Genomic DNA, 21,427 nt, shown 5'->3' with positions numbered 1-21,427 from the left:
TGTAATCCCAGTACTTTAGGAGGCTGAGACAGGCAGATCACTTGAGGCCAGGAGTTCAAGACCAGCCTGCCCAATATGGTGAAACCCTCTCTCTACTAAAAATACAAAAATTGTCTGGGTGTCATGGGTGTGAGCCTCTAGTACCAGCTACTTGGGAGGCTGAGACATTAGAATCACTTGAACCCAGGAGGTGGAGGGTGCCATGAGTCCAGATCATGCCACTACGCTCCAGCCTGTGCAACTAGACTAACCAGTTGCTTTTATAAGCCTTGAAAGTAAGTTGTCTAAAGTTAGTGTTTTTTTTCTCTTAAGAAAAAGAAAAAACATAGATTCTTGAGATATATCACATCTCACCAAGGTGTTCAGTTATTGAAACCAGCTAAAAAAGTAATTTAGTATAATATCATTTGACCTTTCTCCAGGGAAATAAATGTACACTTCCATGACACCTATAAAAATACTGTTTTTTGATGAACTGCTAGGTTTGTCAACTTCAGAGACAACCCACTGAAATTGGAAGTATCACTTCCTCCCAGTGAAGGCACAGATGAAGAAGAAGAACGGGAATTATTTGGCCTTCAGTTTATGCACACATACATACAAGAGTCACAGAGAAGAGCAGGTATAAGATTTGTATATAACACAGATTAAATGTTCTTTTTTGGTAATGTGTATATCACTAACTGCTGCCTTTTGATTAATTCCTTTATATATTTCTCATTCCATCTTAAGTTTTCTGTCAAATTCTGTTCTCTTAGTCAATATTGTGGGAAGAAAAAAAGTGAAATGGAGAGAGGGGTTGTAAAGATATTCAAAGTCTTTCAAGTGGGGGAAGGAAATAAATCCTTTGGCTAAGCATATTAAGTAAAACCAAGTGAGTGAAGATGTGATTCTTAAAGCTTTGCTACCTCATTCTACCAGCTTGCCACACATAGCAGTTTGACCATGAACTGACCTTCCCTGTCATTCCACAAATAGAAAAAAAAAAAAAAAAATTACCTAGGAATGAAAAATATTAAGAGAACAGTGTTTTTTTTTTTTTGTTTTTGTTTTTTTAAAGAGATGAGGTCTTACTATTTTGCCCAGGCTGGAGTGCAGTGGCTATTCAAAGGCACAATCATAGCTCACTGTTGGCCTTGAACTCCTGGGCTGAAGAGATCATCCCACCTCAGCCTCTGGAGTAACTGGGGCTATCAGTGCATGCCACCATGTCTGGCTGAGAATACAGATTTCAATCAACGAAGTGTGAGGTTTTGATATAGAGATTTCAATCACTTAGTCTCTGATAATTTTGATTTACACCACTTTTTTTTAATCAAGGAGGGGCTTTAAGCTAAACCAAGATCAGGGGAAGAGGACAAAGTGCACAATTATTTGTTAATAAAAACAATGAAACAATAGTAATAGAAATCATGGTCTTCTAATTGTAAAATGTTAAGTTTTTAACTTAAAAGGCAGATTTTAGTTCAACCTAATGCAACAACTAGTTAGTTTGAAAAATGAGTATAACTGAGAAGACAATGACAGAGTTTTTCAGCTAGAGGAAATAATTTTTACTAACATTCAGCGGAGGATGTTTAGAAAATGGTGATTAGATTTATTGTAGCAAGGTCACAGATGCAATAACATGGAGACAGATTGGGGAAAGACAGGCAAAAAAGTCCTAATTGTAACCTAGTTTTGGAAAGCAGAGAGAGAATACATAAAAGATGATTAGGAGACAGAATTGGTAACTGAATGAAGATGAGAAAAGGGAGTTTATAATGAATGTTTTTGGTTTAGAGTGACTGGATAGATGGTGATGCTAAGATGGTGAATGAAGTACAGAAGTTGGGTTGGCGAGTAGAATCAGGTGGTAGAGGCAGAAGATGATTTCTAATTTTGGCAGTCATTTTTCTTTTGAGGAGTTTCTCTCTGGTTGCCCAGGCCGGAGTGCAATGGTGCAATCTCGGCTCACTTGGCAACCTCCGCCTCCCAGGTTCAAGCAATTCTCCTGCCTCAGCCTCCTGAGTAGCTGAGATTACAGGCATGCGCCACCATGCCCAGCTAATTTTGTAATTTTAGTAGAGACAGGGTTTCACCATATTGGTCAGGCTGGTCTCGAACTCCTGACCTCAGGTGATTCACCTGCCTTGGCCTCCCAAAGTGCTGGGATTACAGGCGTAACCCACCGCACCTGGCCCTTAGCAGTAAATTTGATGCACTTGTGGAACATGCAAGTTGTGGTAATTGTGTAGGTGAATCTAAAGTTCAAGAAGAGGTTTGTTGAATCTGAAAATTGTGCAGGACAAGAAATAGCTGTATGCATATCCCACATAGTCACTTTCTCATGATATGTGAAGACAAATTAACAGTTAGGAAAACAATAATCCTGACCTAAGGCTGGCATGTTGAAGGACAAACTTATCTTCCGTTAAGGTACTTGATACCATTGTCAGAAACATACCATTAAGCTAAATGGGCCACAGAACTGTTTCCGTATGATAATTCTTGGGTGTGTATGAATACTTTATGAAACATAAATGAGATTATGCCTGTTGTAGAATATTGTTTATTTCTGGGCATAAATTGTTGAATGATGCAAAACAAATTTTATGACACAAATTAGTATTGCTTGACACAATAAAAAAAGGTTAATTATATAATGGTATAATATCTTCATTTAGGTTCCCTTGATTGGGGACATGGGTAACTTAACTTAAAAAACAAACTACCTTACTTTAATAGCATTTGACATAAAACTTATAACAAGGAAAAAAAAGTTAACACTTAAAGAGATAATACAATCAAAGCCTATTACGTTATTAAAAATAGATTCACGAGTTACTACCACTACTATTTCCAGTTATTTATTGAATCTGTGCTTGGAACTGTTCTATGCATTTTACTTATGTTATCTCATTTGATACTCACAACAACCTTGTGAGGTAGGTATTATTGTTATCATCATCATCCCCATTTTAAGAGGAGGAAATTGAGGCACAAAAAGATTAAGTGGCATGCCCAAGGTCACACAACTCAAAGAGGGTAGGGTTGGAATTTGAACCGAGGCAGTCTGACAAGACATATGAGACTAAAGTCAGGAATTTTAAATTGGCTAGGCTTCTTATTTACAAATCATGTAATCACAGAACTACAGGATAAAAATAGTTACCTCAGAATATCATAATATCTAAAATTAGTAATTCTGAACCTTTGTCTTGGCAAATGTACCATAAATTAGGCACAATTTTTACAAATAAAGGCAGAAACAAAATGGGGATAAGATGCAGAAGAGAGTAACAGTCCTACCATGTTTGGTTTAATATTTGTTTGTGCATAGAAACCAGTCATGAGTTAAATAAGGCCTAAATTTGAGGTTTTTCATTTCATTATTTAATTTCTACTCTATTCCAAATTATTTTCCCAAACAGAAGAGAACATACTTATTGTTTGTGCCTCTATATGTAAAAAATGACCTGATAAAAGATATGAGATAGCTAATCAACTCCAGAAGTTTTGTGAATTATGTTTGTAAGTATCTTTTCGGAAGTTCTAACTAGATAATTATCCAGCAAAATAATTAAGTGAAATAATCTTCTTTCTTTGAAAATAGCTCTTCAGTTTTGTGTTTGTCATGGACAGATTCTGACAATATATACATGTATGGCTCTGGAAATTTGAAGGTGACTTCATTAATTGTGTTTATTAATTGTGAACATCTCTGAATTGTTTGCATTTGAGAAAATCATAACTGTGCTTTTCAGGTCTCCTACAGAAAAATGTCCACATACAAGTCAAATTCTCAGATTGGCCCTTGTTACAATCAATCACTACCTCTTGAACTTGAGAAATAAAAAATATTAAATAAAATCAAAGGAAGATAAATTTCCAAAATTAATACAAACAGAAATATGCTAATTATGTGTTGATATGTATGTTTCAGATCACCAAGTCAACGGTTCAACTATCTTACCAATCTCCATAAATATGGATGGATAATATAATTCAAGATGCCCTTCTAAAGAGGATTACTTTGGTGAATTCTCTAATGTTTGGATTTCTGAAGTAAAAAGAAAAGCTATTACCAAAGTTTAATGAGGCCACAGCATTTTTTAAAGTTCATATTATTTGCTATTTAAAGTATATATTTTTTAATATAAAAATATAATTAAAAATTTTTTTTGGTGGAAGACAGATGATGCTCAAATTTCTTTTCCATTAAGCAGTTGTTTCTGGTGATGAAGAATGATTTGGTAAAGCAGTTAACAAAACATTTTCCAAAGACACCAGAGGGTCTGTATAGTACTGCAAAGCAGGACTGAATCCCTTCTGCTGCAAATACTGGATTCGACCTTGGTCAATCAGCAATTTACAAAGATGCCCTATTTTCTTCTTTTCTTCAACACTAAGAAGCCTAAATTGAATAAACACATACAAAACATTGTTAAAATTTTGCCAAAGTTTATAAAAAATTATTTTTGTCACTTCTATTTATTGAGAGAATGTTAACTAACCCATAATGTACTAAGTACTTTATCCCATGCTTCCAAGACACATTATATTTATGACCACAATAAAAGATGTGTATATTTTAGCTTATTCTAAAATTAGATTATAAAATACATTTTCATGAATTGTTGATAATAGTCATCTAAAGTACAGTATAATACAATATTCCTCCTTTAGTGTCATACATTACAAAAGTAGTCTCTTACCCAGGCAAACTATCAGCGCCATCATCTGTGATTCTGTATCCTCCATCATCATGCTCTTCACTATCATCATTCTGATTATCTTGTCTCTTTGTGGTACTATTTGAGGTTTCCAAAGATGTTTTCCGCATCCCACAAGTTGCCCAACTACTCATTCGCTGGAAATAGTGGAATTCCACTGCTCCAAGGCCTAGAGCCCTGAAATATTCTTTGCCCACATAATGTCTCCAATCACACCTGTGGTGACAACAGAGTGCAATAACAATGCCAGCCACAGGGTTCCACTTCTCTGGGACATTTTTTTCATTTCCTTCCTTGGCCAAAGTGTAAATTTCTTTTTCTGTTTTATCATTCTTTATGCGTTTGGCTAAAGGTTCTTCATTCCTTTCCTCAAAACTGGCAGCATAGGTTTCAATCAAACATCGTAATGCAAGATCTGCAAACACAATTATGTGGCCCCCCGAAACCACATCATCTTTAAAAATAAGTATTTTTTACATTTATTAAGCAGTACTGTTTTTAAAAACCCAACAATAAAAACAGCAAAAACCTACTCAGCTTTATATTTGTAATAATTCTATGGTGAATTATCAACGTCGTTCAAATTTGCTCTTCTTACTATCTTCTCAATTTCTTTAATGATTTATTTTGCATAAAGCCTACTTTCCAATAAAGCTATCTGAAGCTTAAGATCTACAATTTGAAGAACTTTTACCCAGCTACCTGAACTGTCTCTCATTTTTCCTACCTTAGCTGAGGAAATGACTTGTACAGGAAAACTTTATTCATCTACACTTACATTCTAGTTTAAGAAAGGAAAAAAAGAAGGAAGGAAAGAAGGAAGGAAGGAAGGAAGGGAGGGAGGGAGGGAGGGAGGGAGGGAGGGAGGGAGCCAGGGAGGGAAGAAAGGAAGAGGGAGGAGGAAGGAAGGGCACACAAATCTGTTTAGGTTGATGCTAAGTCAAGATGCTTGTCTTGAAGAGGCTCATAGCAAATAGTGATGAACTGAAGAGTTGAAAAGAGGAGTAAGAACAGAATCTGGAAAGTAGGCCTTACTAAGTAGCCTAACTGTATTTATTCATTTATTTAACAAACATTTACTGAATGCCTTTCATGAGCAAAGCATTGAGGATGCAATGATTAATATACACAAACTTAAGAGGGAGATGTACTCCACATTACAATGAAAACATTTTAGTATATTTTAAAACTAAATAAATGGATTTTTGATGACTATGGGCTATTTCCTATCAAAAACTCCTACATTATTGACAATATTGGAAAGACCCCAAATGTAGGACCCACATCTTCTGTCTTAGTCATTAGATTGTCATGTTATGTCTGTTCAATCAAAAACATATACATATTTTAAAATTGTATTACCCTAAGATAAAACAAGTGACTATTTTTTTTTTTTTTTTGAGACGGAGTCTCGCTCTGTCACCCAGGCTGGAGTGCAGTGGCCGGATCTCAGCTCACTGCAAGCTCCGCCTCCTGGGTTTACGTCATTCTCCTGCCTCGGCCTCCAGAGTAGCTGGGACTACAGGCGCCCGCCACCTCGCCCGGCTAGTTTTTTGTATTTTTTTTAGTAGAGATGGGGTTTCACCGTGTTAGCCAGGATGGTCTCGATCTCCTGACCTCGTGATCCGCCCGTCTCGGCCTCCCAAAGTGCTGGGATTACAGGCTTGAGCCACCGCGCCCGGCCAACAAGTGACTATTAAATGATCTGATATTTCACTAGTAAATTGAATTCAATATATAAATTTAAGTCAACAAACATTAGAAACCCATTCTTTGGAGAAAGTGATAGCTAATCTATTATTTCATAAACTATTATTTTCTGACAAAATACATTCAGTCATTGTTTTATTCATATTTGACTTAAGTAAGTGATTTTCAGAAATGTGAATAACCAGATAAATTATTAAAAGAATTAAGTTATTTCAGGCCAGCTGCAGTGACTCACGCCTATAATTCCAGCACTTTGGAAGGCCAAGGCGGGCAGATCACAAGGTCAGGAGATGGAGACCTTCCTGGCTAACATGGTGAAATTCCGTCTCTACTAAAAATACAAAAATTAGCCAGCCGTGATGGCATGAGCCTGCAGTCCCAGCAATTCGGGAGGTTGAGGCAGGAGAATCGCTTGAACGGCAGGAGGCGGAGGTTGCAGTGAGGCGAGATTGCGCTACTGCACTCCAGCCTGGGTGACAGAGCGAGACTCCATCTCAAAGAAAACAAAACAAAACAAAAAAAAGAATTAAGTTATTTCAGAATTGGAAGGAGCTTTAGCAATTTATCTCAATTCATCTGTTATACAGAACTTAAACGACAAAGCCACATACACAGAAAGGGACAAGGAAACACAGCAAATTGGTAGCCAAGATTATTCATACATTCCAATATTCACTGTGTTCCTGTTATATAGCAAGCACTGTGCTAGTATATGCCATACACTCAAAAAATTCAGAGCATGCTGGAAGAATTAGATATATAAACAGATAATTAAAGTACAACAAGGTAAAAATATGCAGAGGGTATTATGATAACACCAAGGAGGCATATCTTATTTAAGGGAGCTCCCTGAAAGTGGTGACAACTGAGGTGAAGGATGAGTAAAAACTGATCAGTTGTTTTGTTTGGGTGAATGGGGGTGAAATTCCAGATATAGTAGAAATAGTACAGTATATGGAAGAGCACCCAGGGTTTGATGTTGCTGAACAGCAAAGTAGGAGACAGGGAATGCAAAGAGAGGAAGGCTGAAGCCAGATTGAGATGAAAACGTTATGTCAAAGAGTTCAGACTATATCAGTAAGTACTGAAGAGTTTAAAGAGAAAGACACATTAGTTGTGTAGCAGATGGGTCTGAGATTGATTGACCGATTGAGATAGGGTCTTGCTCTGTCACCCAGGCTGCAGTGCAGTGGCACTATCCCAGTTCACTGCAGACTCAGACTCCTAGGCTCAAGTGATTCTCCCACCTCAGCCTCCTGAATAGCTGGGACTACATGCACAAGCTATCACGCCCAGCAAATTTCTAAATTTTCTGTAGAGATGGGGTCTTGCTATGTTGCCCAAGCTAATCTTGAACTCCTAGACTCAAGCAATCATCTCACTTCAGACTCCAGTGTTGGGTTTCCAGGCATAAACCACTGTGCCTAGCCTGAATATTAAATATTTAAAGGACAGAAGTGGATGGAGACTGTGAAATAAACAGAATGGCATAGATGTAGGGCAAGAACCAGGAAATAAGAGTATCACAAAAAAGAAGAAAACAGAATTTCAAGAAGGGCAAGCAACTGCAGCAGAGATGAAAGGAGGATTCAGATACAGTGAATCAAGGGGAAAAAAATTATGTGGAACATGAGAAATGGCCACTGTAGGTTAAAAGAGTGTACTCCCTCCTACCCCCAGGATGGAACTGGTTTACTTTAGAAGACTTTTATAAGGCTTAAATGAGATAAAGTATGTGAAAGTACAGTCATGCATTGCTTAACCATTGGTATATGTTTTGAGAAATGCGTTAGGCGATTTCATCATTGCGGGAACATCAGAGTGTACTACACAGACCTAGATGGTGTAGTGTAGCCTACTACACACCTAGGGTGTATGGCACAGCCTATTGCTCCTAGGCTACAAACCTGTACAGCATGTTACTGAATACTGTAGGTGACTGTAACACAATGGTAAGTATTTGTGTATCTAAATACAGAAAGGGTACAGTAAAAATATGGTATAATTTTATAGGACCACTGTCATATATGAGTCCACTGCTGACCAAATCATCGTTATGTTGTACATTACTGTAGTCTTAAAAACTATGAAGGCCAAAACAAATATATAGTACTCAATGCCATTTCCAGCCAATATAAATATTATCTATGGACGCTCCAAGTTACCCATATGGGTAGATGATGAAACTAGCAAAAGTTAGTAAGATGATGTAACAATAATTAACATTTATTGAGCACTATTATGTGCCAGACACTTCACACGCAACCCAGTAAATTAACATATTAGTATCTCTGTTTTATAGATGAGGTAACCAAAGTTCAGAAAGGTTAAGTAATTTGACAAGGTTACACAACAGAGCTGAAAGCTAGACTATCTGATTCTAAAGCACATGCTGTTTCCACTTTACCATGCTAGATCTGATGGATCAAAGTGCTAAGACAAGACATCTTAGATTTTTTTTTTTTTTTTGTCTAACATTTATTTTTTTCTTTTTCCCCATAATCCTGAAACACAATAGTCTTTTAATGGGAGAGGTTTCTGAGTTCTTCCTAAGGAACTACTCTAAAAAAATCAGTAGCTTCTGGGTGGAATCATACAGTTTCCATAAATGTCTTATTTTCCTTTTCTGGTTGAAATTTAACCCAAAGAACTTTAAAGTCTAATGTGACGCAGTATTTACATACAAAACTCTTAATTTATCCTGCAAAATGGCCAAAATGAGCAGATAAATAGGAAGGCTATGCATCTAATAAAGCACAGATCCAGTGCTCCATAAAGATTAATGAGTTGTAAACATAAGATATCTATTCAAAAGAGGCCACTGAAATGGTTGGGGCCAGGTTAGGCCAAAACTTAATGCATTAATGTAAACATTATTAGTATGTTTACATACCTGTTGCCATACCACACAGATGCTTTCCAATTCCTACCACAGGTAATTTTCCTTCTCTTAGCACAGGAATCTTGTCTAAAATGGAAATGAGAATTAAGTTAACTGTCTAGTGAAATAAAGTACATATTAATGTGGCCTTCCAAAAGAAATAACTAATTAGAGTCTCTGAATTTTAGCCTGAAAGAGACTCAAAGAAAAAATTCTCACTTTATGGAACCCAACATATAACATAAGAATTTGTTTAGGGTTCATAACATCAAAAAGTTAACATATTCAGTTAAATAATTTTAAATACAGTGATTTCTATACAAATGCTGGGTTGCATTTCATGACTGGATTAAAATTAGTGAATGGAAGAGGTTGTGAATATATGTTTGCATTGTTTTCTTTGGATAATCTGAAAATAGAAAAGGTATAAAAAGGGCACTACAGAGGTTGATTGAGGAGTGTTTTTGTGTGTATGTGACTGTGTGTGTTTTGTGTACGGAATGTGAATTCCACAGTGATGACTTCTTTTCTCTTGTACAATTTAAAATTCTAGGAAGTATCTTTAACACATTAGCTAGGCAGAGAAATACCTCATTTTCTTTAATGGTTTAGGTAAAGTCATGTTAACTGCAGGCAGAAGGCTAGTTTATATTTGAAAGGACTCAAAAAAATTTAAACAGGACAAAGAAACAACATAAGTACTATTATAAAAACTTTTAAACTCTTCCCTAACACTTCATTTCCATTTGATACTGAAAATTTAAAAAATGCTCAACCTTAATTCAATTTACATCTATTTAAACATTATATAAAACATTCTATATTAACAATGGATTGATTTGACTGTTTTCTCTGAAGCACCGTTCTGCATGATTGGATTTCTAAGCAACCTCAGAGTTTGAAACAGTTATGATTTATTTGTAGAGCAATGGAAAGTTACACAACTTACTCAAACACAAGTGTTGAATATCAATTTGAAGTCTTTCAAACACTGAATTTTTCTTTCTGTGTTTTCCATCCACCTGCACAAACAGAACATTATTGTAATAATGACTTCTTACGTTTAAAAAGGATTTATGAAAATAAAAAGATTTTTGTTTTCAAAATTCAGAGCAACAGAATATATTTAAAAATTAAGACTGTATATTCTTTGATGAGAACTTCAAAATATCACACTTCTAAAGAAAGATTTGAAAATGTTTATCAATTATGTAAACATAGACATTATTTCCTTTAACCCTAAAAATTCCCAATTCACTGACAAAGGAACTGAAGTTCACAGATCTTAAGTCATTTATTTAAGATTGTGTCTACTAGCTCCTTTATCTTTGTCACTCTTCGTATACTATTTTTGGTTCACTCCTCTTCTTGCTCTCCTGAAAGATCACAACCATTCTAACCTATACCTATGTGCCCATGACCTATTGATCTACATTTGTGTGGCTCAGGCCTCTCCAAAGAGCATCAGACACATACTCAATTGTGAACTAGAAAGCTCTACTTCACTAGCAAACTAGGCATATCCAGAACTGAACTCATTATTTCTGTCTCCAAAACCCTCCTTCCTCTTGCTCCCCCTTTATTCCTTATCTCAGGGAAGAACACCATTTAGTCACCCAAGTCATAAAAATTCTACCCAAAATTACTCCTTATCTCTCATATTCAATTACTAATAAATCACCAACTCTTGTGGCTTCCAACATCTTCACATTTCTCATTCTGTTGCTCTCCTCTCCATCCCAGTGCAATAGCTTTAGCTCTGGCCTCTCTCTTACTTGGATTGTTGGCCAAAAATTATCTTTATTATTAATCTCTCTACTTCAAGTGTCAGACTCTTCTAATATAGTTTTAATGGTGCTGCTAGGATAAACTTTGAAAAATTCCCTTCTACTTTACCAAATCTTACATACTATTTCAATCTCATCTCAACTGTCACTTCTACGAAAACTTCTATGACCCACACTAGACTGAGGTTGCTGCTCTATCTTCATGCTCCCATAGGATTGGGTACTTACCACTATCAAAACACACTTAGCATACTGAACACAAATATTTGTATGTCTATTCCACTAGACATAAGCTTCTTCAAAGCCAAGAACTAAATCTTTTTTCTATTGTACCCCCACCAGACGGCAGCATAGTCAAACTCCTTCCTTAGCATAAAATATGAGATCTTCTATAGGCTACCATCCTCTCCAGTCTCATCATTGCTCAACTCTACTTTGCAACATGTACTCCCATTAAACAGGAATGTTTCCATGTTTTCCTGTTATTTCATGTATTTGGTTACATTATTCTTGTTTCCTAGAATGCTTCTAAAACTCTCTAACAAACACCAATTCACCTTTCAAGATTTAGTTCAAGCATCACCTTCTCTGTGTAGTCATTCTCCATCTCTTCCCTGCAATAAAACTTGTCACTCCCGTCTTTGAAACCACGCTGTACTCTGTGCAGACCTTTCTCGTATTTTAACACTTTACTATAGTCATTTATGTATTTGCCTGGGTCTCTTTTCTAAATATAAGTAATAGAGTGGCTGGGCACAGTGGCTCACACTTGTAATCCCAGCACTTCGGGAAGCTAAGGTGGGAGGAGGGCTTGAGCCCAGGAGTTTGAGACCAGCCTGGGCAACAAAGTGAGACCCTGTCTCCACAAAAAATTTTTAAAAATTACCTGGGCATGGTGGTTCGTGACTGTAGTCCCAGCTACTCATGAGGCTGAAATGGGAGGATTACATGAGCTGAGGAGGTCAAGGCTGCAGTGAGCCAAGGTCCTGCCACTGTACTTCAGCCTGGGTGGGGCCTGGCAGTATGCTCAAAAATTGTTTAATGAATGAATGGCAAGTGGCAAAGATAGGAGTAGAACCCAAGACTTTTAACTCCTAGCTTGAGCTTGGCTCTTTCTATATATTTTCTTGTCTCTGCAAATAATTTTAAGAATTCAGATCAACGGACTATCAAAACTTAGACTAAAAAAATTCACCTTCAGTTTATCAATACAATTGGAACTAATAAAAAGCTACAATAAACAGATTTAAAAAATTCCTCTCCTTTCTTTTAAGAAATGTTTCTATCACTTTTTTCCTGAATACAAAAAATGAAAACAAAGTTTGGTTACTAACATAGAGCAATGGTTACACTTACCTTGAATCTTGTGGTCACCTTTTCTACTAGGATGAAGTGAACTTTTTCAGCATCTTTTAAGGCAATATCAACCCAATGAGATAATTTTCCCTTTCCCGCTCCAAACTCAACAAAGCATCTTCTCGGACCAAGTAACTTTAATTTTTCAATGTTACCTAAAATAGAAGCCTGCAAACTTCACAAGATTATTTTATAAACTAGAGCAAACACATTTTGTTCAAATGGGAAAAGAGCAAGGTAATTTCTATGTAAGGCAGATGTTTTACATGATAATTTCTACTTGACTTAAAATTTTTCTCTCTTGCTCTTAAATATTTAATATATGGTACTCAGAATCATATCCATGCCCTCATTTTTTTATATATGTTTCTATATATTTTTTGAAATGGAAATATTTGGCACCCTGAAAGGTAAACAAAATAAAATCTTATTAATAATTACATTTAAAACACTTTCAACAAATGAACAAAGGCCATGTTTAGTAGTTACTATAGCCTAAACATACCTGCTGTTTCAGGTGCTTGGTTGCAGAATCACCATTTTTAGGGTCATTAAGTGCATCATGTAATGCTGGATGGGACATAATATGATCTTTAAGTGTAGAATTCAAACCTGTGCCAAATATAAGCACAACAGCTTAAGCAGCCAAACACGTAATTATAGGATTCTGAACAACAGTAGTAACATATTTTAAACTAGAATGGTATCAACTCATATACCACCTAATTACTCTAAAATAATTGAACTTGCAACTTTAGGCAGTCTTACCTTCACTTGCTTTTCTCAATTTCTTAATTAACTTTTCCAACTGCTCTTCAGATAGAGAAGAAATTGGAACCTATATACAAAAATAAAACTAAATAACGTAGCCAAAAATTGCTTTAAAGTAGCATTACAGAGACTGAGTAGAGGTTTACCAATTGGGCAATTTCCATGACAGCTTAGGCTCTTCTCTCTATCAAGCCTTTTCCCTAAGCTGCCATCAGAATTGTCCAATTGCTAAATTTCTACTCCGTCTTTGTTGTGCTACTTTAATTCTCCTAACTTCCTCAAGGTCAAGAACAAGTCTAGGCTCAAAGGGGTTCAAGAATCAAAGGGGATTCCCGGCCATATTGTAGCTTGTTTTGTTATGGGGCATGAGCTAGTCTGGGAACTAACCATCTCTAACAATATTGAGTCTATGGGAAAATGCACTGTAAATGAAAAACAGATTTGCTTGAAACAAAAATTAGAACACGGCTTATTCACATCATGAAAAGAGCTTATAAATACCTTTTAAAATTAAATATTAAGTCAATGTACTTACTAATTGTTCAGGTATTTCTGTTTCATCTTTTAAGCCTGCATTAATATCTTGAATATAGAAATCCTTAACGAAAGCAAAGCCATAAAAGAACTGTTAATAATGCGAAGCTCACAAACATTAAACTAAAATACTGATTCTTCCCTTTATCCCCTGCTCTGTACCTGCCATCCTCCCTTCCTCCCTTCATTTCTTCATTAAATCATTATTGAGTACTTACTCTAGTCCCTAGTTTGCTTTAGGTATTGGGCACTCCACCACAGTAGACAACAAAAGAGACAAAAGGGTGTTCATGGATCTTATATTCGAGTGAGGTGGTTATCTGAATATGCACTTACAGTTTAAAGAAATTCATTTGTAACATTTATTAAAAGTTTTACAGCCTAGACTGTATACACTAGAACTGTAACAATTTGTCTTATAGTGCTAAAGCAAAAACAGCAAAGTACTAACTACATAATGCTGCTTATCAGACATGCAGCGTGACCAAAAACAGAAAGACATACATATTGTAACAATAAGTCTTGATTTCTTCTATTTTAAAATATTAATTAAAACTTGAAAATATAAATGTCCCATCACACTAGTTATTTAAATTAACATAATGAGGCCAGGCATAGTAGCTCAGGCCTGTAATCCTAGCACTTTGGGAAGCCAAGGCAGAAGGATCTCTTGAACCCAGGCATTTGAGACCAGCCTGGGCAATATAGGACGACCCTGTCTCTAAAATAAACAAACAAACAAACAAACAAACACAGATAATGAAATCTTTCTAGTCTGGCTTCAGAAATACAGATTCTAGGTAAGGATCTGTATTATCACTTTCCAACAGAACTTTCTGCAATGATGGAAATGTTCTACATCTGCTCTGGCCAATATGGTAGCCACTGAAATATGGCTAGTGTGACTGAGACATTAGATTTTTAATTTTCTTTAGTTTTAATTCAAATTTAAATAGTCATATGTGGCTAGTGGCTAGCATACTGAACGGTGTAGATCTAGATGAATGAAACAGTACTGTTTCTACAAATCCCGTTTCAAAAGTGAAAATAATTCTTGGGGACATTATGTTATGTGTAGTAAATGGACTTTTGTTACATGGAGGCAGAAAGGTAACATCCTGCTTGTGTGTTGCTAGCTTTACCTATATGCACAGAATGTGTGTTGCTAGCAATGGAAACTGGTGATTGAGTGGAATGAGTGAAGCTTGCAGGAATTACAATGTTTTACTGGATAACTGAAATAAAACTATAATAGAAAACTAGCTGTTAAGTATTAGAATTTGATGTACTCTTAGTTCAAAACGGTTGCCAAGAGTGTTCTAGGTAACTTATGTTGTAGAGTAGATTTTTAAATGTGAAAACTATTTATATTGAAGAAATTTATAACCAACTAACTTTTAATTAGTATACAAAATTTTTAAACATTGCTCACCAGTTTTCCAAAGTAAAGCAGAATAGTGATATGCCTTTACCTGGGTTCCAAGTGTCCTACTCTACATAGTGAACCAGATAAATACTGCTTTGCGTTTCTTTCTCTGTCTCATCATTCCACTGCTTTTCTCCATTTCCTTGTGTGCTGGTATGCAGTGAAACTCACCCAAGGGTTTCCATTTTTAATAGATTTATCTATTCTCTCCAACTTTTCTCAGAACACATATTAAACTTGCTTGCTTTAACTGAAACCTGGAACTTAGGTAAGGAAGATATTTGCAAACAAAGCCAATGTTCTCTCTTTCTATTAGAGGGGCTATGTCCTAAGTAGGTGGTGGTGGTGAGGGTCATTTTTCTTCTACACCATCTTAATGTAAAAATACTTTCTAAACTTATGCCATCCGGCCCAGTGGTTCTCAATTGGCAGGCATTTGGAAATGTATGGGAGTATATTGTCAAAGTAACTGAGAGGTGCTATTGCAAGATATCCTCCCATAAGTCTCTCAATTTTCTACGAGTCTTAGAAGCAGAGGCACTGATTACCTTTTTTCCCAGACTACCTTTTCAAGGGAGGTTGTATACCAAGCACCCTTGGAAGACAGAAATGGTGTCTCTTCCTGGATCACATGGCAGCCCTCATTGTACAGTGTAATAAATAAATATCTACTTATGCAACAAGTCAGGCAGATTTGCCTACTATCCAATTTAAAAATATTTGTATTTCTTGGCTGGATTTGGTGGCTCATGCCTATAATCCTAGCACTTTGGGAGGCTGAGGCAGGAGTATTTCTTGACATAAGCAGTTCGAGACCAGCCCGGGCAACATAGCGAGAACCCTGTCTCTATAAAAAAAATTTAAAAAATAAGCCAGGTGTGGTGTCATTTGCCTATAGTCCCAGCTACCCATGAGGCTGAGGTGGGAGGATTGCTTGAGTCCAGGAGTTCAAGGCTGCAGTGAGCTATGATCATGCCACTGCACTCCAGCCTTGGTGAAAGAGTGAGACCCTATCTCTTTAAATAAAAAATTGTATTTCCTGAGCTTGGGTTCCTCAGCTATGAAACAAGCCCATTCCATGTGTAGCATCTACCAAGGCATTACATACCACATTTCACCATTCAATTTTACTGATCAAACACTTACAGGTTTTGGTTTCTCTCTTGAGTTACATTTTTTCAAATGCTTTGCTAGTTGATCTTCATACACTGTGCTAAATTTAAAAAGAAAATTATTTCAAGTGAGATTTACGCCAATTACTGTTTCCAGCACAAAAAAAACCCCGTATCTGATCCATACTTACTGTTTTGGATCTAAAGGACACAGGATTCTTTTCCGAGCATCTTCTTCCTAATAAATTAAGAGATACATTTATTTAAATAAAATATCAAGTTGATTGCTTACAGATACCAGATATAACTTCAGTGTCTCTGCAATCTCAAAACAAGGTAAGGAAACCTTAAAAGGACATAATGAAAAGTTGGCAAAATCAGGTCCCAAGGGTTTAACAAAAACTCTCCAGTGTAGCTGGCTTAAATATATATGAACAAATACTGCTTTGGACAAACAAGGGTCTATAGCTTCAAACAGGTTATAGAGAAGGCCTACATATGGTGTCTGAAATCTAGGATAGCAACAACTATTATATGCATGACTATTTTATGCACAACCAAGAAAGAAAAAAATGCTACCTATTTCATTTTATTTTAATTGACAGAATAGTTGTATATATTTATCACATATTAGGTTGGTGCAAAAGTAATTGTGACTTTTTTGGCAATAAAATAATATACACTATATGTATGGTTTTAATACAACATGATGTTTTGAAATATGTATACATTGTGGAATGGCTAAATCAAGCTTAATTAACATGCATTGCCTCACATACTTATCATTTTTTGGAAAATGCTGCCCATTGACATATAGATTTTAAGATGTATCCTGGTTTTAGAATGTTAAAATGAAAGTTTCTTAGAAACAATGAAACATGGCATTTTAACCATTTGATATGCGCCATGTTTTACTGGCTTTGCAACTTTTTAGTATCAGTTACATCCTACTCATTTCTAAGTTACATCACTTAATGACAGGGAATACATTCTGAGAAATGTATCTTTAGGTGATTTTGTCATTGTGAAAACATCATACAGTATAGTAACACAAACCTGGATAGTATAGCCTACTGTACACCTAGCCCATATAGTATAGCCTATTGCTATTAGGCTGCAAACCTGTACAGCATGTTACCATACTAAATACTGTAGGCAACTGTAACACAATATAAGTATTTGTGTATCTAAACATAGAAAAGGTACAGTAAAAATACAGTATTATAACCTTATGGGACCACTATCATATATGTGGTCTGTTGTTGAGTGAAATGTCATTATGTGCCACATGACTATATGAACTGGGAAAAAAGAAAGCAAAATTGGTAATGTTGGCAATTCTACCCAATATTCCACATGAATCTGTATAAATAGGGATCGTATAACAGTTAAGAACACAGGCCAGCCAGACTGCCTAGGTATGATACCCAGCTCTATCTACCGGCTACGATCCCTATGACCTTAGTTAGGTAGGCTTACTGCCTCATCTGAAAGGTGAGAACAAAAATATGTCTTACCTCCTAAGGTTTGAACAAATTAAGTGAGCTAATAGTTAAAAAAACGAAACAAAACTGCCTAGCACAGTGCTGGCCATAGAGTAAGTAGCCACTAAGTGTCTGTTATTATTATTCTTTTAAAAATTTATTTCTGTTTGAACATGCCTCTCAGCATGTCCATGAAGCTATTCACACTGAATTTCATGGGAAAACTAAGAAATTTTCATTTTTTTGGAAAAGACTGTATATTCAATAAACTGTGTATTATTTCTTCCTTATTGCTGGCTTTAAATCCTAACCTCCATGTAAAAGACTCTTCTAAACCCCAAAGCCTAACCATAGCATAGGGAAAAAAAGCACATTTAAAATTTATTAGTTGAATTTAGAAACAGGAATTCTGAATCTTGGCACTACTGATGTTTTGGGCTGGTGATTCTTTTGAGGGGGTGAGTGCAGGGGGTGTCCCATGATTTGTAGGAGGTTTAGCAGCATTTCTGGTCTCTATCCTTTAGATGTCAATGATACCCCTCAGTTTGACAACCAATTTTGACAAGTGTCCACTGGGGACAAAATCAGTCCCTGTCGAGAACCACTGCGTAAAAATGAGTTAAAGTGGTGTCATCACAGCTACCTATGACACTTAGAAAAAAAGATGGAAACACAACATCCAGTTATATCATAAATTACAGATTCAGGAGGATAGCCACAATTTAAAACCAGATAGTAGTCACGAAAAATGTTTCCACTTGATGTTTTGCACTCTCTCTTCAAGGGACTAATGACGATATGTCCTTCCTCTCTAGGAATACTGATCAGCTTGTAAGGATTTATTCATATTCCACTATCATCACCATTTGTATTCATCTTCCATATATCTGGATAAGGTGGAGTCTAAATCATTCTCCTATCGTAACTCTCATTCTTCAACAAGGGATGTTTGCCAGTCCCCTCAAGACCAGTCAATACGACTATGGGCATAATTCAGAGTTCCCACAGTAAGTCACGTCTCCCATATTCCATAACAAGAATGTCCTTTTTTCACTATGCTTCACTTTTGGTAAATGCCAGTCAAAACAAAATAGGAAGTAGGCTGTAACTACGATGGGGAGTGGCAGATGAAGGGGGTCAGGGGACTGATCTGCACTGGATATTGTATAGAAGAATAAACTCCTTAAGAAATAAAATAATGCAAATAATACTGGACATTCAGAAGCATGAAATCAGATGCTGATCGCTTTGGTTTATTCTTTATAGTTCTATTAGACATGCTCTCTTCCTATCAGCATTTTGCTCCTCTGGTTTTTATTTTCCCATCTCATATACATCCTAAAGTAATATACATACATACAAAAATATACAGTGTTTGATAGTACATTTATATGCATAACTATTATCAAACAAAATTGTATGCTTTGTTCTCAGTTGTAAAAGGTCAATTCGTATATATTTAAAAATCTTTCCTTCCTATTTCAGCAAAGTTGCATTCTTAAAAACTGTAAGTCGAAAAAACATTTTATTTTTTTCTTTTTTGAGATTCAGTCTGGCTGTCACCCAGGCTGGAATGCAGTGGCGTGATCTTGGCTTATTGCTACCTCCACCTCCTGGGTTCAAGCGATTCTCCTGCCTCGGCCTCCCGAGTAGCTGGGGTTACAGGCGCGCGCCACCACGCCCAGCTGATTTTCTTATTTTTAGTAGAGAGATAAATTTCACTGTGTTGGCCAGGCTGGTCTCGAGCTCCTGACCTCAAGTGATCCGCCCGCCTCGGCCTTCCAAAGTGCTGAGATTACAGACGTGAGCCTCCGCGCCGGGCCTCAAGTCTAAATTTTTAAAACAAAGTTTTTTCCAACCGCATTCACGAGAAGTGCTTCTCTTTCACGAAATAACAATTAGAACACAACTAGTGAAACCTTCGGGACTTCAATCACTGCTTTTTCTAAACTATCACTTTCCAGCAGGAAGACGGAGCAGCTTGGGGTAAAATTAAAACCTAGCATTACTATGAGTTAAGATCAACATAAATGGGTCACTGCTGGCGCTTTATTTGGTAAACTCAAACATTTCTCATCACTAGAACTCATAATCGGTCGGCAAGGAGGGCAAAACTGTGTTTACTAAAGTGAAAGCTGGAGGATCCAGAGCACACAAGCAGAAACCTGTCAAAGAGGGGAGGGGCCGGGTTCCAGCACCGACAGGACCACGATACTTATTTCCGACTCTGGAGAGAGTAGGGCGATACCACACCTCCGCGGCTCCAGCGTGTTCACCACAAAATCTTTTCCCTGCGGCCACCACCATCCTGCAGAACCGTTTCTTCTTTTCCACATAGTAACCGCATCTACCCTCAGCTGGAAAACCAGTCGCGTGCGGCGACGACGCAGAGGTCGCCATAATTCAGGGCTCGCTTCGGTTGTCCAGCACCCGGCAACCAGAAGAAAACTTGTCAGCTTCCTTAGGGTCCCCTTCCCTTAACAAACATGGCTGCCTCAGCCCCCGCCACACAAGGTAATGCCCGGAACTACCACAACCGTCTTCCCCTTATCGTCCGCAGAACCGGAAGAATCCGATGGTGGCTGGCGAGGGCCAAGTCTCTTACGTCTTTCCCTCGTTTCTCTTTCCCCGCCTCCTCCGCAGAAGCCGAGCGCCAAACTCAAACTCTATCAGGGCCGGGACGCCTCTCGGGCCAGTTCCGAGGGCCGGGCCTGTTGGGGTTTTCCACACACCAGCCGGGGCAGCGAGCCAACATGAGCCAAGTTCTGTTCCACCAACTAGTCCCGTTGCAGGTGAAATGCAAAGACTGCGAGGAGAGGTAAGGAGCGCGTCATCCAGTGCCCGCGGGTGGCGGTTGGGGTCAGGCCAATGGGGAAAGATGGCGGTTCCGGCCAGTGGGCTCCGCCTTGCACTTAGGTGTCAAGTCGGCCCCCCCAGGAAGCGGATAGGGAACCCAGAGGGCCCGGTGGTTACCTCTGTCGCAAAGTCGGCCGTTGCAGAGGGGACTGGAGGAGGGGTGTGAGGAAATAGGAAGCCGGCTCACATCAAGTTAATGTCAAAAACCCTAGCTGTGAACGCAATCGTGAAGTTTATAGCCCTACTCTTCCCTTTTGACAGATAAGAACTCTGGCCCAGAGAAGTTAAAAAAATTTACGTGAGGGCTCACAGCCAGTTCATGGCAGGGTCAGCGCTAGAACTCAGGCCTTGGCTCGGAGCCTTTTACCCCCGTTCTCTTTTGAGAGTATGTTGGCAGTAAGGTTCAACTTTTAAAAACCTACGAATTTGGTGGCGTACTTTGGCTCTTCACATCAGTTGCTTTAAAAAAAAGTAAATTACATTTAACTGACTAACAATGAGAAAATCAGAAACGTCATTAATCAATTCATTCAGTAAATATTGGCTCCTTGTAAAACACCTTGCTGGGCACTGGGAATACAGTGATCAGGAAAAACAGTCCTTTTCTTCATGGAGTTTACGATCACTGGAGGAAATAAAGACCAGTCGCACAGAGAAGTTCAACTTTGATTAAGGAGGTGGTTTTATTGGGGCGTAAATAGAGAGATTTGACCAGAGGTCGGGAGACTTAGTTTTTTTTCTTAGTTCCAACACTCAAGAGTTGTCTCTTTTTTCTTTGAACGTTCTTTCCTCATT

General features: G+C 37.4%; 3 protein-coding genes across 7 annotated transcripts in view; 2 read left to right on the top strand and 1 right to left on the bottom strand.

Moving 5' to 3' along the window:
* LRRC39 (leucine rich repeat containing 39) overlaps positions 1–4,176 on the top strand; it is a 31,599-nt gene extending 27,423 nt beyond the window's left edge. For both annotated transcript variants that reach the window (XM_010377230.2, XM_010377229.2), the window contains 2 exons: positions 483–622; positions 3,926–4,176. In XM_010377230.2, coding sequence (XP_010375532.1) covers positions 483–622; positions 3,926–3,981 — 196 coding nt within the window. In that variant the 3' untranslated portion in view covers positions 3,982–4,176. The remainder of the gene's footprint in view (positions 1–482; positions 623–3,925) is intronic.
* TRMT13 (tRNA methyltransferase 13 homolog) lies at positions 2,532–20,357 on the bottom strand. Its single transcript, XM_010377231.2, has 11 exons — positions 20,030–20,357; positions 16,484–16,530; positions 16,327–16,393; positions 13,756–13,818; positions 13,218–13,287; positions 12,955–13,061; positions 12,450–12,617; positions 10,256–10,328; positions 9,319–9,393; positions 4,698–5,130; positions 2,532–4,396 (listed from the first exon to the last, which is right to left on the bottom strand). Exons 1-11 carry the CDS (start codon positions 20,174–20,176, stop codon positions 4,201–4,203), a joined length of 1,446 nt encoding a protein of 481 aa, XP_010375533.1. The 5' UTR covers positions 20,177–20,357; the 3' UTR covers positions 2,532–4,200.
* The window catches only part of SASS6 (SAS-6 centriolar assembly protein), a 49,789-nt gene continuing 48,616 nt past the window's right edge, over positions 20,255–21,427 (top strand). Inside the window, exon 1 of one of the 4 annotated variants that reach the window (XM_010377227.2) lies at positions 20,255–20,594. In XM_010377227.2, the coding sequence (XP_010375529.2) occupies positions 20,263–20,594 (332 nt within the window). In that variant the 5' untranslated portion in view covers positions 20,255–20,262. The remainder of the gene's footprint in view (positions 20,595–21,427) is intronic. The other 3 variants (XM_010377228.2, XM_030934989.1, XM_030934988.1) reach the window with 3 other exon arrangements.

This window comes from Rhinopithecus roxellana, chromosome 8, assembly GCF_007565055.1.
Source record: "Rhinopithecus roxellana isolate Shanxi Qingling chromosome 8, ASM756505v1, whole genome shotgun sequence".
Classification (NCBI taxonomy): Eukaryota; Metazoa; Chordata; class Mammalia; order Primates; family Cercopithecidae; genus Rhinopithecus; species Rhinopithecus roxellana.
The sequence above is the reverse complement of the archived record's forward strand: the minus strand, read 5'-3'. Positions and strand labels throughout refer to the sequence as shown.

Excerpts from the sequence above, each read along its gene's own strand:
- TRMT13 (XM_010377231.2), bottom strand. The coding sequence starts at position 20,176 with ATGGCGACCTCTGCGTCGTCGCCGCACGCGACTGGTTTTCCAGCTGAG. Across the intron at positions 10,329-12,449 it reads AGGTGACCACAAGATTCAAG|GTGGATGGAAAACACAGAAA; the intron begins GTAAGTGTAACC and ends CTGTTTGTGCAG. Across the intron at positions 5,131-9,318 it reads TCTGTGTGGTATGGCAACAG|ATCTTGCATTACGATGTTTG; the intron begins GTATGTAAACAT and ends TTGTGTTTGCAG.